Here is a 14,871-nt window from a genome sequence, read left to right as displayed (position 1 = left end):
CCAGAAGCCCGGAACAGCTTCGTTGCTCTTCAAAGTCACTGGCATCAATGGGAGAAAAATCATTCAAACTTGGCTCGTTATGAAAACAACATCTGTGTTCCTTTTGGGTACATACCGAGAAAAACTTTATCAAGGCGTTGATTTATGATCGCGTAAGCATTCGTTTATATCCGGATTACTTGATGTTGAAGAATGTCAGTCTTCTGAACCAAGTAAAGAAAACAGTCAGAAGTTTTCCACAAGGAAAGCTTGTGAATCAGACACACCTTACTCAAAAGGAAACAAAAATAGTATGCTTACTGCATGTGATACAGATCAGAAACTTCCATCGCAGCAGAAGTAGTCATCTTCGAATAAACCTCCCAACATGCAATAGAAGAGTGAAGCCAAATGTGATGGTCCTACCATACTTACTCAGATGATCAAGTATCATTTCACGTCCAGCTTGTTAAACTGGTGACACATCAAAGTAAAGGTCAGATTAGAAGGGATGGGTTAATATTATCAGAATGCAAGAAATCTACAAATTCACCAACCTGCAAGGCCATGATGAATTCTCCAACATATCCCTGTCTCAGGGAATCAGAAAATCACCCTAACCTCTAAGGAAACGGTAAAGAGAAAAAGATCTAATAAACACAGTGCAAATAAAAAGAAAGCATAAATGAACACAAGGAAGCAATGTATACTGACAGGAAGACCTGAAACTTCTACATCTTGCATAAACATTCACTGCAACATCCAACATTGCAAATCTGGATGCCAATCTAATCACTTGCCAATGCAGGACATTCCCCAAAATCAGAGGACCATTTGAAGCACCATTAACAATGGCCTTGGTAGTGATAAGCAACGAGGTGATTTGGCTCCCTGTGACTAAGATCAGAAGCCTTAATTTGAACACGAGATATTGATAGCTAATGATCCTCAAGTGCCTCCAGATCCTAATGTGCTCAGACAAAGATGACTCCACGTCGTAATCAACTTGGAGATTTTGAGAAAATCCAGGAGACAGAACCTGGAGGTTGCAGATCAGATAGAATAGGAGACAGATGAGGAAGATTGATATCCACAAAAGAAAATAAAAAATAGGTATTTTTCAACAACAGAACATTAGGGAGGACTACCCTGAAATATTAACTTTTATACATCCAAAACCATGGTTTAAGAGATTTAAAGAAAGCTTCGCTTTTAGAACAACATCAGAAAAGTATAACAATCATCTACCGTGCAAGTTCACGATCAAGCAATTGGTGCTACTCACATGACAACTCATGAACATGATCACTTAACAACTAATCTCCAAAGCCCTGCAAACAAATTATAGAGAAAAATATAAGGATAATTATCTGGAACAAACCTTTTTGCTGGATGACTAGAGCAAAATCACCACCAATCTTGACATGAGCAAATGCCACTCCTGAAGCGATGGAAACAATTCACATCACAAACAACAATCTCCTGTTATATGATACTAGAGACAAGTTTCATAAAATCATGGCAGTCTTCACATATGAGCAAATTTTTGAATATCCGGACTGTTTTCATGGGGTTGATGCTTATAAGGGTAAAAGCAAGTGCTAACCTTTCATTATGATAAAAGAGCTGTTCCATTTTTTCTCTGTGGCTAACATTATGGAGTACATGTTCTGTCTTAGGCACATAACCTGCTAAACTAACCTTCTGTACAAGCTCCTGCAATTTCGTATAGATTTCCCTGCTCATTGGATGCGAACCATCTGCAGACCCGAAGATGTGCAGTTGACCACTGACCATCACCCAACTACACCCAGATTCTTTCTTAACACCACGACTGGTCATTAATGCCCTGACCCTACGGACATCATCCCACCTACCCTTGGCAGCAAAAATATTTGCTAGTAATATGTAATGGGAGGCTGTATCAGGGTCAAGCTCGAAGAGTTTCTCTGCAGCAATATCACCTAATTTGTCATTTCCATGCATTCTACAAGACCCAAGAACCGTCTCCCAAATCAAGGCAGTTGATGTAACCTTCATGTCCTTGACAAAGCTTTCAACTTCATTAAATTTTCCAGCTCGACCTAAAATATCAATCATACAGGCATAATGCTCAATTGTAGGTATTATTCCATAAACATTGGTCAGAGAGTCAAAGTGCTCTTTCCCTTCTTCAACCAAGCCCATATAACTACATGCAGATAAAACTCCAATGATTGTAACCTCATCTGGCTCAAGGCCTTCATCCAACATTGTCCTAAAAGTTTCCAAGACTTTCAATCCTTGCCCATGTTGCAAGTATCCAAAAAGCATTGTGTTCCACAATACGACATCTGCTGACACCATGCCCTGGAAAGCAGATTCAGCTTCTTCTATGCAGCCACAGTTGGCATACATATCTACAAGAGCACTTGATACAAACAGGTCCACTGAATGCCCAGCTTTAATCGCCATAGAATGAAGCAGCTGCCCATTTTCCAACATTGCCATCTTAGAGCAACTACTCAAACAGGTAGCAAGAGTGAATTCATTGGGTTTCACACCTTGTCTTTGCATCTGATTGAAGCACTTGATAGCCTTCTCTACACAATCAGTTTGAGCATAACCAGCAATTAATGCTGTCCACGAAAAAAGATCGATCTCAATCAATTGACTGAAAAGTAGCTCTGCATCCTCCAAGAATCTATTTTTGGCATACAAGTCAATAAGAGATGTTCCCACTAAGTTATTATCATTTAGGCCATTCTTTATTATGTGAGCATGCACTTGCTGCCCAAATTTTAGATTTAGGAGGCTGGAACAAGATCTTAGGATGCTAGTAAAGGTGCAGATATCAGGCCTACAACCTGCTGCAAGCATCTTGTGAAAGATACTTGGTCCCTGATCACAAGTTTTATCATCAAGTGGTCCAGAAAGAAGGGCATTCCATGAAGCCAAATCCCATGAACTCATTTCCTTAAACACCTGCCAACCATTTTGGACAGACCTGATGTTCATATACATGGAAATAAGTGCATTGCTTAAAACGTTTTCAGATTCAAAGCCATGTTTAATTATACACGCATGAATGCCTTCACAAAAAAGCGGATCACCCAAATTAGTGGCTGCACCAGCAATACTGGAAAAAGTATGCTGATTGGGGCTTACCCCTTTGTGTCTCATTAGGCAAAACATCTCAGCTGCTTCTTGAATCTGGCCTTGCTCATCAAGGCAGTCAATCATTGCACTCCAGGCAACTATGTTGGGTTCTTGAATCCTTTTAAAGACCTTGAGTGCATCCTCAACCAGTCCACATTTTGAATACATGTCAAGAAGGCAGCAACCAACAAATTCATCATGCTCACAACCAGTCTTAATCACCAAAGAATGTGCTATCGAGCCCCGTGTTAAGTTTCCCAAATATGTGCAACTCTTGAGCACATTTGACAAAGTAAACTTACTACATCTCAATTCAGATTCCGTCATCCCTTCAAACAAATTCAAAACCTTTCCTGCATCACCCTTTAGTGCATAACCATTAAACAATGCATTCCATGACACAACATTCTTTTTATCCATGTAAACAAACACTCTCTCGGCGAGTTCCATCTCACCACATTTCGCATAAAGATCAACAAGGGAAGACCCAACAAAAACATCCAACAATACCCCAACTTTAACACCTTCTCCATGCAACAGTGTCCCAAAAAACAAATCTAAACTCAAAGAACAAGCTTTCAAAGCAGTCACCAAGCAATGCCCATTTGGCCTAACACCATCTTTCTTCATAAAACAATACAAACCCAACACAGCAGAGCCATGCCCTTCATTAACTAAACCAGAAAACAGAGCAGTCCAAGATACAACATCTGTTTCAGACATTATATCAAGCACTTTACAAGCATATCCAAAGCTCCCACATTTTGCGTAAACATTCACCAAAGAGTTCCATAAATGCAAATCTGGGTCAAGCCCATTTTTTATTATCTTCCCATGAACAACTTTGGCTAAACGCAAAGACCCCTTTGAAGCACAATCATGTAGAATCTTAGAGTAAAGTTTTAACCTTTTAGTTCTATCAAGCTTTATCTTTTCTTTGAAAGGTGTGACTTTTAAAGGTGGATAGAAAATGGGGTTTATCTCATTTGTAGCAATGAGGGTAGTAAAGCAAGAAACCAACTGAAATGAGGCTAAAAGAGACCTCCTAGGGAATTTAATGAAAGGACTGTGTTTTCTGAGGGAAAAGCATCGAAAATCAAGTGATGGAACAAGCATTGACGCTAAAAGATTTAGCTGGATTTCTAGATTTCCTTTGTGTAAATCTATATAGTTTGAAGCTTTATCATGGTACTAGATAGCTTGCTCTTTAGTAGGCGAAGAGGGAAAAAGCAGAGCTCTTTTCTTTCTCTCTTTGTTGTTGATTGTAAAAGGGCGCGCTTTAGAATGTTTAGGCTTTGGCTCCAAAACGACACGTACTTTCCAACGAAACGTGCTTTGGACAAGGCTTCAAGTACATAGAGCCCTCACCATTGGAAGTGAGAATTTGGTGGATTCGATTTTAAAATTTCAAATTCTTAAATTAATCAAATTTTTATAAAAAATATTTGAATTGACAAACTATGCTCTAAAATCGAAATAATCAAAATTGATTTATCTCAATCAATTTGATTGATTTTTTTTAATATTTTTATCTATTTAATTGTAAATTTTGAAAATCAAAAATTAAAATAAACCAACCAAATAATCAATTAAAACTGAAATTAAATATACCGAATTAAATTAATCGAATTCAATCAAAAATAATAATAAACAATAATGTGGATTACTAATTGTTTTACAATGGGAAACAAAACATACCATGGGCAAAACTTCTTTTACACAAAAGAAGAAATGAATCAAAGACAAAACCTTTACATAAATCCCTCTGATCTCTCTCTCTCTCTCTTTCTCCTCCTCTTCCATGGTGAACATAGATCCCATACATGGTTTGCCTGGATTTTTCCTTCAAGAAATACCAATGGTCTTTCCAAGCAACCATAGAACAAGAGATAACTCAATGCCAAAAATGGTGTGAAGGGTGCTCCTGTCCAGTGTGAAGCCATAGATTGTAATCCCAGCTCTATTGTTCTCAAAGTATGTCACTGTCATCAAGAACAAAAACGAATCATCAATGGAGATCAAGACATTAACAATGTTAATGTTCCTTTCCTAGAACCCTAATGGCATTTACCTAGAGCTTGTCTCTTTTGGTATGAGATGGTGCTGTATGCATAAGCTGGGATCAGCTTGTTGTTGTCTATATCATCTTCTTCATCGCCAGCGTCCTCACCATCAGATTCACCATCAGTACCTACATAAGGAAAGGCTTGGCAGCCATGGATGGCTGGAGTCCTTGGCGTCTCGCCATCATTTGCATCAAAGGAATCCAATGTTGCACAAACATGCCACTTTGCAGCAAGGCATGTGACAGACTGCGCCTTGTGCGTGATTTTTGTCGCGCTTCGCAGTAATATACTGAGTCCTGTAAGGAGAGTTATAGAGCACATCTGCAACAAGAAAGTACAAATCATTGAAATCATGGCTAGGTCCTTTTCAAATTTGACACTAGACTAGAGAATATGATGCAGGGAAACACATAGTTTTGGAACAGATCAATGAACACTTACAGCAAGCTCTCCAGCTTTATAAATATTCAATTCAGCATCAGCCTTTGTGGTGATAAGCAAAGAGGTGAATTGGCTGCCTGTGACCAAAATCAGGCACCATAAGATAAACGCGCGATATCTATGGCTGATGATCCTCAAGTGTCTCCTGATCCTCAGGTGCTCAGACAAGACAGAACCAACATCGGAATCAACTTGGAAAACCTGAGCAAAATCCTGGATCCGGAGGACCTGGAGGTTGCAGATCAGGCGGAAGAGAACACAAACCAGGAAGAAGACTGTCGCGCGATAGAGCCATGAGCACAACTCCATCATACAAGCCATTGCGTCACTTAGCCAGACAATTCCTAAGAAGGGAATTTGTGAAGCACCCGAGGCATACCACCATACCTTGTATGCACTCTCAGCTACGAAACAAGGGAGAACAAAAATTGATACAATCTTCAGTGATCTCTGTATAAATTAAACAGCACAAAAAATCAATGTTAACATATAAATTTGAAACTTTAAAATGTTTATTATCCAAACCCCACAAGCCAAAAGGAAACAAACACTTGATGGAACCGCATTCTAGGTCTTATATAGTTCTAGGCTTTTCAAGTGAATCACTTGGCATTATTCTGCATTTTCCTCATAGCTTTCTGATATTCCAGGAAAAATGTTATCTGATTTGTTCCAAAAGAAAAAAGAAAGAATGCTATCCACATACTATTGACTTATGTTATGCCCCAATCACTTAATCATTATGGAAGATGATGTGAATATTTTGACCTAATAGTGGTAGATCGGTGACAAGAAACTAATGCCTGCTCAAAATGCTTAACAGAAGTTTGGTTAGCTTAGATGGGGTGTATTTCTCTAGCAAACATCAGCTCTTACATTATCTGCTAGTTTGATGATGCAGAAACTTACAGCTATTACAGCTTAAAAGTTCTATCTTTCACATGTTCCAATGAAGAGAATGAATGCTAAAGGAAACAACAATCATGTATATGTAGTTGGAACCCAAAGTAGAGAATAGTCATCAGATATTTGTTACTGTTCATCCGAAACTTCTCGATCATTGTTAGGAATCTCCTTGTGTAAAAAGATAAGGGTGACTCATCTTCCACTATGAGGTGTTTGGAACTCACTCACTAAAGTTCCAGAAAACTCTGAGCAATCAAGACATCCAGAAAATGGTTAATTCTCATTTCCTGGTTAGGGGAATCACTTTCTTTTGTTTACTTGTGATATTTTTTGGTTTATATGTGGCTGGAAAGCCATGACAGCTAGCTTAATTATGGGATTCTTTTGGCTGATCAAGTCAAACCCAGCATGATCATAGGTGTGATTTCAGTGAATTATGGATCTTTGACTTAGCTCATTTCATAGAAACTGAAAATTTCAAGGGAATTGAACTAAACTCTTCCCTATCAGTGACTAAAGATTCAGAGATGAAGAATGATCAATAACAAATGTAACATAACACCCAAAAAATCCAGAAAAGTGCCAAAACAATCAAACAATAACAAGATCCTGAACAAAAACCAGAAATTCATTGAAATCCCATATGAGAACTCTGCAAAAATTCCAGTTTAAGAAGAGAGGAAGGGAAAAAACTTACATTGAGCTGACCAGTGTATCCTTTCCTAACAGTCTCACTTTCATCACAAAGCTTATCAAAGAACAAGAACCTCCTCAAACCATACTTCTTCACGAACCTCGTCAAACAAACAAAAGATAAAGATGCAACACTGCTCAGTGACAGCTGAACCACCCAATCATAAGGCCTTGCATGCCTAGCATCGCAAGTGGAACAAGCTAGCAAGAAATGGGACACGGCAGGGACAACGAGTCCCAAAAGAATGAACACGAACCAAGACAAACAAGCTGTCCAAACATCGGATTGGTCAACACACATCCATCTGAGGTACGTTCTAAAGCTTTGCAACTCGTCTTGTGCATGAGAAATGGTTCTCATGAACTTAGTTCGATCCACCAAAGGTTCCCTGGCGTCTCCCATGAAGGGTCGTTTAGCTGCGAAGCAAGGGAGAAAGCTGGAAAAAGTTTGGGGTCTGAATGGGAGAAAGTAAGGGAGTTCCGGGATGTTCGGAACTGTTGGTTAGTTTTTATAACGCTTTCGTCGGAAGTTAGTCCAATGAGAGGCATACAGGTGTTGGAGAGGCAAAATCTAGCTGAAAGTTTGATCTGGGCTGTTCTGGTTTTGACTGTACAAATCATATATATGAGTTACTTCTGTTTCTGTCTGAATTTGATGTTGGTTTTTGGTTTGGGATGTAAATACACTGATGTTTTAGAGAATCTGCGGGTATCCGACCCAATAACATAAGGTTCTGATAACACTTTTAATACTCATATCGAGTTCAAGTAAGTTTCAAGTAGTACCTTTATTTGTGGTCCTCAGATGAAGTGTCCAAATTGAGCAGAATCATGTATGTTAAGCTTGTTGCTTACAGGTCAATCAATTGCAATTTACAGATCATCAAACAGCCTACTCACCATGCTGTTACATGGTATAATGTCAGCATTCTTTTTACGTTCTAATAAAGAATGATTATATGCCCGTCATAGATCCGGTTATTGGGCATTTGTAAATATTATTTTAAAAAATGATAACGAAAATTTATATTTAACATGTTATTTTTATCAAATATATAGTTGGGGCAGAACATGCAATCCAAGGGTGTTTGGCAATTCATACAAGAAACAACAGTGAGATTACAAATATAATCTCAAACTTTTTGTTGGATTCTTGAATTCTGCCCTTTTTCTTTATTGAACTAAAAAAAAAAAAAAACCATGCTTGGGCAAGGTTCCATGTGAAGCAAGTTACTTACTCACCAGAGATACTGATAGAGAGTCTAATACAGCTAATGGGAGGGACCCAGGCAACCATCAGGGATTGCAACGTGTAATGTCAGGCCACCATTCACGCAAATCTCCAACATGACATTGCCACATGGGAATTTGGTGCCAAGGTTCATCCATGTCTAATTATGCAATTAAACAACACTGCTTAGAGCAATACTTGTCCTTAGTTCATTGCAGAATTTGCTCTCTTTAGCAGTTGATTGAAACATTTTGTATGGTTTAAAAGGGAGATTCAAAGTTGGCAAAAAAGATATCAAATTCATGTTGGGGGACTTTGCTTTGGCTTTTAGCTGTGTGTCACAGGAAAGATGGGGGTGGGGGAGAAAGGTTTTCATGAGTTCATCCGGAGGGTTTTGACAGACAACTGTCTCTTTCAGCATCTGCAATTTTTGACTAATAGCAAAAGACCAGCTCACTCCTGACGATAAGTTGATGAATCATCTGTCAATGATCTTTCGATTCTCAATAGTCACAGATAAATTATTTGTGAAGTAGGTCAAGGTTATGAGTGGCAGTGTTTCGGCCAAAATTGATTGGTAGCTTCCTGCTGATGTACTGAGATTGTCAATGGAAAATCATGAGCAACCACTTCAATTCTTTTGTGATTGACTCACAATCTGTTGTTCTTTTGATTTCTGGAAAACACTGATCCTGATGAACACCGATCCTGATGAACACCCTTAGTTTCTCTAGGCTTGAAAATGGAAAACAACATGAATTTAAGAGCAAAGCTCATATCAGCTTTCATTTTACTCTTCATACTTTTTAATCATAGACCCTTCATTACAGATCTTTAATAACTTTTTAATCTGGATTTGATTCTGAAATATGTAAATATGCTTACTGAGAAAGCAATCATATGTCTCCAGAGTTCATTTCAAAAATTTACTTTGAAAGTTCCAAAATAGACAAAAAAAAAAGCAGTTCAGTCTCAACCAAAATATGAAATAATCTAGTCTATCATAAGATTTAAGTATTAAACAACCTTTCAAAGCCAGAGAGCTAGTCCTTAGATTGAAACATTAGCTCAACCTTGCATCTTCTTGGGCTATGCAACATGGTACCACTGGTTTTGTTGGACAAAAATCCCACCATCACATCCTTACATCTAATATACATCATTTCCCATCCCCAGAACCAAGATGAACTAGGATAAAACCAAGCCCTACAATAAATCCTGACATCAAAATTCACCACTTCCAGATCCATCAACTCTGCCCTCATGCCATTACTTACGTTACTCTTGAGAAACATAGATGTTGCATCAAAATTTGCATGAACTACAGCTTTGGTCCTTGATTGTAGGTAGAAGGGATTGATGTTGGTGGCCAAGAATGAGTATCTCCTCTGATAGACCAGATATGCCATGATGCTCTCAACAGAGAAACTTGTTTTCTTGTTGGGGTTCTTCAGAGATAACTGTATCCTGAGGCAGGCTGTCAGTAGAGATGTGGAGGAGATGTTGAAGTGGAGAGCTTGTACTGAGTTTATATGGACAATGGGAGGGTCTGGGTGTGATTTGATGATCAAGACACACGCAAGAACAAGCAATGAAAAAATTGTGAGAATCGACACACAAAGGAAGATGTCAAAGCACCTTGATTCATATAGTTGCCTTTCGGGACAACTCTGATGCCTCATATTGTTGGAGAATGGACTCAAAACAAGTTGTGAGAGTGAAAAATGGAGAAGCAAAGCATATAAGTTTGAGCCTTGACTGATTTCTGTAGTGTTTCTAAGGGAAAGAAAATTTGTTTGCTTAATTGATATAGAGTTTGAGTTAAAGATGTTTTTATGGAAGTTTGAAATATGTGTTGATTCACTTCCATTTACAAGAAAACGAACCCTTCAAAATTGGCTTGAATTCTGGAAAGGATTTTCTATTTAGGTCTGACAAGAAAATCCTAGTAAATGTGCCATATGAAATCATGTCAAATGAAAACACTTGCCATAATTAATGAAATCCTCCATTAATTAGGAAATTACTAAGAATCCAAAGATTGGTCAATGATTCCAGTTTCCTGCCTTTCAAAAAAAAAATGATTCCAGTTTCCAGATCAAGTGTTAACTCTTTGAGACTGTATATATCAGATCTTTGCCTGGGCTAAAGCATAAGTCTTTGTCCATTGGCAAAACAAGCCATATGCTAATCTTTTCAACTAGACCAAACCAAACCAGGTCTTAGGTCATGGGAAAGAAGTCTATTTTTGCCCTTTGAGGGAAGCCACAGGGCATAGATGGCCCGGTTCAGAAACCAAACCCAGGAATGCAAATCAAACAGCAAACTAACGGTTCTTTGCTTCTTAAATACTTGATTTTGATTACTATAGTATTATGTTTCTCATGTTATAACATTTCAAGGAATTGTTCGTCTTCCTCTTCGTCACCCCCAACACATCCTACTTTACTCTATTGCAAAACCTCTCTGTAGGTATTCAACTGTTCAAGCATGGAAATCTGTTGTATATCTCATTTTCCATGAAAGCAAAGCAGGCTGCAGCCATTGGAGGAAAGAACATTGACAGAAACTACTCTGAGCTAAATCAAAAGGGAGGGTAAAAGAATGAAACTATGTTTTGAGATTAATCAAGTGAAACCTTTCAAAACAGTTCCTGCCACAGTTCCCTGCAGCCAGTGGTACACAAAGGAGCTTTCCTCAGGACTAAATCTGCTTTACCAATGACCCATTTCAGATCATTATTGTCCAAGTTCTTCTCATATTCTTTACTGAATTTATGCTCTGTTTTGTTCTCTAAATTATTGGAAAAGATAAATGCCATCCATCCAACTTCTCACAGGCTTGAGAGATAGAATTAGCACCCACAAAACTTTCTTCAATGGGAAGCATATTGTATCTCAGAATAACTGACAAGGTCCAAATTTGAGCAGAGCTCATCTAATCTTATTATCTTTATTTTTGAGTATGTTCTATGGAAAAAATTAAAATTTTAGGGGCAACTGGAATATCCTTGCAGTGATAAGTCTGAATAAAATTTAAAAAAAACTCATGCTTATCCATTTTTTAACAAAGAATCAAAACAGATCAGCTCACTGGGGTGGCAGCAGCTGCCAAGGTATCATTGGTTCCCATTCTCCAACATCAGCTCTAGCACTTGCTTCAAGATTTCCAAGCTTGTTTTTTTTCCTCTTTTCTTACTAGGTCTTAGCTTTAATTTTCAATGCCAAACATGTTAGGTTAATCAACTTTTGGCTCAAATCCACAACCCCAAAACCAATAAACAAGAAGAGACAAGTGCATGAACCATCCAGGAAAGATCAAACAGCGAATGCAAATTGCAAACATGGTTGGCATTTAGAGGCCTTGGGAGGTAGTCTTCTTTGAATCGTCTCTCAACAGACAACAAAAACAAGGTCATTATCACCACATGACTCACTACAGTGCCTAATCGGATTTTCATGGCGCCTTCCATTTTTAACCAAAGATGATGAACACTCAAAAGGACTATGCAATGTTTCATTTCTTTAACTGGGAAAGCATTATGGAAATTTTGAATTAGTACATTTAATTGACTCACAGCTATAGACTGGAGAAAAAGTCCCTCTCTTGTGATTGAATTCATTGCAAAAGAATTCTCTCTCTTGCCACATTAATGCCAATGCGATAAACATCAAAATCTACCCTTTTCTTGTGTTTGTGTGTGTATGTGTGAAGAAGGCAAACAGGGCAAGAAAACGAGAGAAAATGATGAAGAAAGATTAAAACTTTTTTCTGAAAAAGAGCGAACTTTCTGGGGAAAAACCACTTGGAGAAGAAAGACAACAACGTCCAAAGCCCCAAACTCCTTTCAACCTGAACAAAAAGGGAGAAACTTGCAGAAATGGGGATTTGAATCCATTTTTGAAGCAACTAGATCACATTGTATACAATGAAAGATCTGCAACAAGAAATTGAACCAAAAAAAAGGAGAGAAATTGGGAGTAAAGGGGGAGTTTAATCCATTTTGTTTTGAGAGATTGAATTAGAGAAAGTTTATACAAAGAAAAAACCTTAACAAAAGGTTAAATAAAACTCAGATCTGAGATAACATCACAAACCCTAAATCATGATCATCATCATCATATTTCTAAACAACAAAGATCATCATCATCATCATAATCATATGATAAAAATCGAAGGGATCATATTTCATACTCATAGGGATTAAGACCATTTCATCTTAATCATGTCTCATATTCTTCTTCCTTTTTTTTTCTTTTTTTTTCTTATCCGTCTGCTGAGAAAAAAGCAAAAAAAATTAAAAAAAAAGATTCAATAATGATCATCATCATCATCATCATCATCATCATTCGTCACCATCGTCATCGTCATGATTAAAGACATAGGGCGGTACACTGGAGATCATCGACATCATCCAACGGCGGAAAATTAAGATCAAAAGGCAACGTTTTCCGACACGAAGACGAAGCGATATCCCCATCATCGACAACCGATGACGACGAATCACAGTCACTGTGACAATCCTCCGGCACCACAGGCGGCGTCCTCGGATGGTACTTCCTCGTCGAAACCACGGCAAAATCCGTCGATTTTTGCGGTGGTTGGGCTGGTCTGGGTCCACTAAACGACTCCACCGTGCTACTCATGCTACTCCTCGTGGGTCTTTGCGGGTTCACCTCCGGGTCTTGAAAATCGCCCATCGGGTATAACCGCTGCTGGTCGATGAAGCCTTCGTTGTTGTGATGATGGGTTTCGAACGGAAAAGCCGGGATATTGGAGGAATTTATGGGAAAATTTGTTTTCGCTTTGGGTCCACGGAGTGACCTCGCCGCCGCATCGTAGGCTCGAGCTGCTTCTTCCGCTGAGTCGAACGTCCCTAACCAAACTCTTGTCTTTTTCCACGGGTCCCTGATCTCGGCCGCAAATCTTCCCCATGGTCTTTTCCTGACCCCTCTGTATCTCGGTTCTTTTATAGATCCGTTGGGTTCTAGTGCCGGTTTCGTTGCTACCGCCGTTGCTGCTGCAGCGGCGGCGGCGGCACCTCTCCCTCTCCTCATCGAAAAATTTTTATAACCCGAAACCAAAAATAAACACTTCAGATTCACCCAATTCTCTCAAAAGGGTTATCCCAAATCAGATATATTACTCCAAAGATTGAAAGAATAGTGATAATTATTATACCAATACAAACAGGGTTGATGAAAAAGGGGTTGATGAAAAGATTACAGATTAACCCAAAAAACCAAACCAGTAAACTGCTTAAATCAACCCAACCCAACCCAAAACTAATCTATTTATCAAATTTCAAAATCTAAAACAACCCCAAGGTTGAAGATGAAGGACAAATCAAGAAACCAACAAAGGAGACAAGCCAGAAAGAAGATGGAAATGGCAAGGAAAGAACCCCAAAAACCATGAAAAGGGCTCACGCAGGAGGAGGAAGATAGGTGGATGGGAACTGGATGGCACCAGGAGGGAAGGGGAAGGGGGGGTCACCTTCTCTTCTACACAAAAATGATATTCATTTTTTTTTTCTCTGGCTGAAATGGCTTTTCCTTTGCTTTCTCGATTTCTCTACCTTCTCTTGCCCCCACATACCGACTCGGCCCTCGATTGCTTCCTCTCTTTTTCTCTTTTCTTTTATTCTTATTTTTTTATTATTAATTATTTTAATCTTTTTAAAATAATATGAAAATTAAAATGACAGAAAAGTCCTTGTTCTTTTAATTAATATTTATATATTTATATATATTTGCTTATGCTTTTTATAGATTGGTCTCCATCATTCTTTCTGCCTTGGACAGGTTTTATTCACTTTTAACATGCTGTAATATTATCAAGTTAATTTATATAATAAAGAAAAAATCAAAGGGATGTCAAAAAAATTTAAATTTAATTTCTTTATTCTCCTTTCGGTTTTCGAATATCCCAAATTGGTTTAGTTTTAATTTTAAATAAATTTTAACCGATCGTGAAAATCGTATGAATTTATATTTTTCTATGATTTATGTATTGATCAATTTGGAATTATAAACAAATATTGAATATTTCAAAGAATTATATGGATGGATGTTAGGAATGGTACAAGAAAAGTATTTGTTATTTTTGAAGTATTTAAATCCAAATTTGATTGAAATTTAACTAATTAAAATCAATACATAATACTCAAATTAGAAAGTCATAATAATTTTACTGCTCAAACCAAATTATACCAAATCGGATAATGTAAAATATCTCAATTATAAAATATCGATACTGTCGAAAGTTACCTTTTGATGGGATTTAAGGTGTTAAGAGCATTTTTCATGGAATAATTAAGGGCGTAATACTCAATTTTAAAAAAGTTTTGGGACCAAGCCAACATTATGGCATAAGCTCACATTTAATTATTTCACTTTCTTGAGAATCAATTTTGCT

At 37.9% G+C, this 14,871-nt stretch overlaps 3 protein-coding genes across 6 annotated transcripts; all 3 read right to left on the bottom strand.

Moving 5' to 3' along the window:
- Positions 1-6: 6 nt before the first annotated feature.
- On the bottom strand, positions 7-4,354 carry LOC110419476 (pentatricopeptide repeat-containing protein At2g33680-like). 4 transcript variants are annotated; one of them, XR_016351421.1, is made up of 4 exons: positions 1,586-4,354; positions 1,361-1,420; positions 301-1,018; positions 7-203 (listed from the first exon to the last, which is right to left on the bottom strand). XR_016351421.1 is itself a non-coding variant. In XM_021432547.1 (2 exons), exons 1-2 carry the CDS (start codon positions 4,231-4,233, stop codon positions 1,376-1,378), a joined length of 2,598 nt encoding a protein of 865 aa, XP_021288222.1. In that variant the 5' UTR covers positions 4,234-4,354; the 3' UTR covers positions 1,036-1,375. The 4 variants fall into 4 exon arrangements, 1 of the variants encoding a protein (XP_021288222.1); XR_016351422.1 differs by having other exon boundaries at positions 1,681-4,354; XR_016351420.1 differs by having other exon boundaries at positions 1,361-4,354.
- Positions 4,355-4,758: 404 nt separating this feature from the next.
- LOC110419477 (extracellular ligand-gated ion channel protein (DUF3537)) lies at positions 4,759-8,051 on the bottom strand. Its single transcript, XM_021432548.2, has 4 exons — positions 7,228-8,051; positions 5,625-6,074; positions 5,189-5,504; positions 4,759-5,099 (listed from the first exon to the last, which is right to left on the bottom strand). Exons 1-4 carry the CDS (start codon positions 7,624-7,626, stop codon positions 4,963-4,965), a joined length of 1,302 nt encoding a protein of 433 aa, XP_021288223.1. The 5' UTR covers positions 7,627-8,051; the 3' UTR covers positions 4,759-4,962.
- Positions 8,052-12,515: 4,464 nt separating this feature from the next.
- LOC110419190 (ethylene-responsive transcription factor 3-like) lies at positions 12,516-14,065 on the bottom strand. Its single transcript, XM_021432120.2, has one exon. The coding sequence runs from the start codon at positions 13,509-13,511 to the stop codon at positions 12,828-12,830; it is 684 nt and encodes a 227-aa protein (XP_021287795.1). The 5' UTR covers positions 13,512-14,065; the 3' UTR covers positions 12,516-12,827.
- Positions 14,066-14,871: the final 806 nt, after the last annotated feature.

This window comes from Theobroma umbraticum, unplaced genomic scaffold (genome assembly GCF_002168275.2).
Source record: "Theobroma umbraticum cultivar Fairchild unplaced genomic scaffold, ASM216827v3 scaffold_67.0, whole genome shotgun sequence".
Taxonomy (NCBI): Eukaryota; Viridiplantae; Streptophyta; class Magnoliopsida; order Malvales; family Malvaceae; genus Theobroma; species Theobroma umbraticum.
This window is presented reverse-complemented; position numbering and strand designations above follow the sequence as displayed.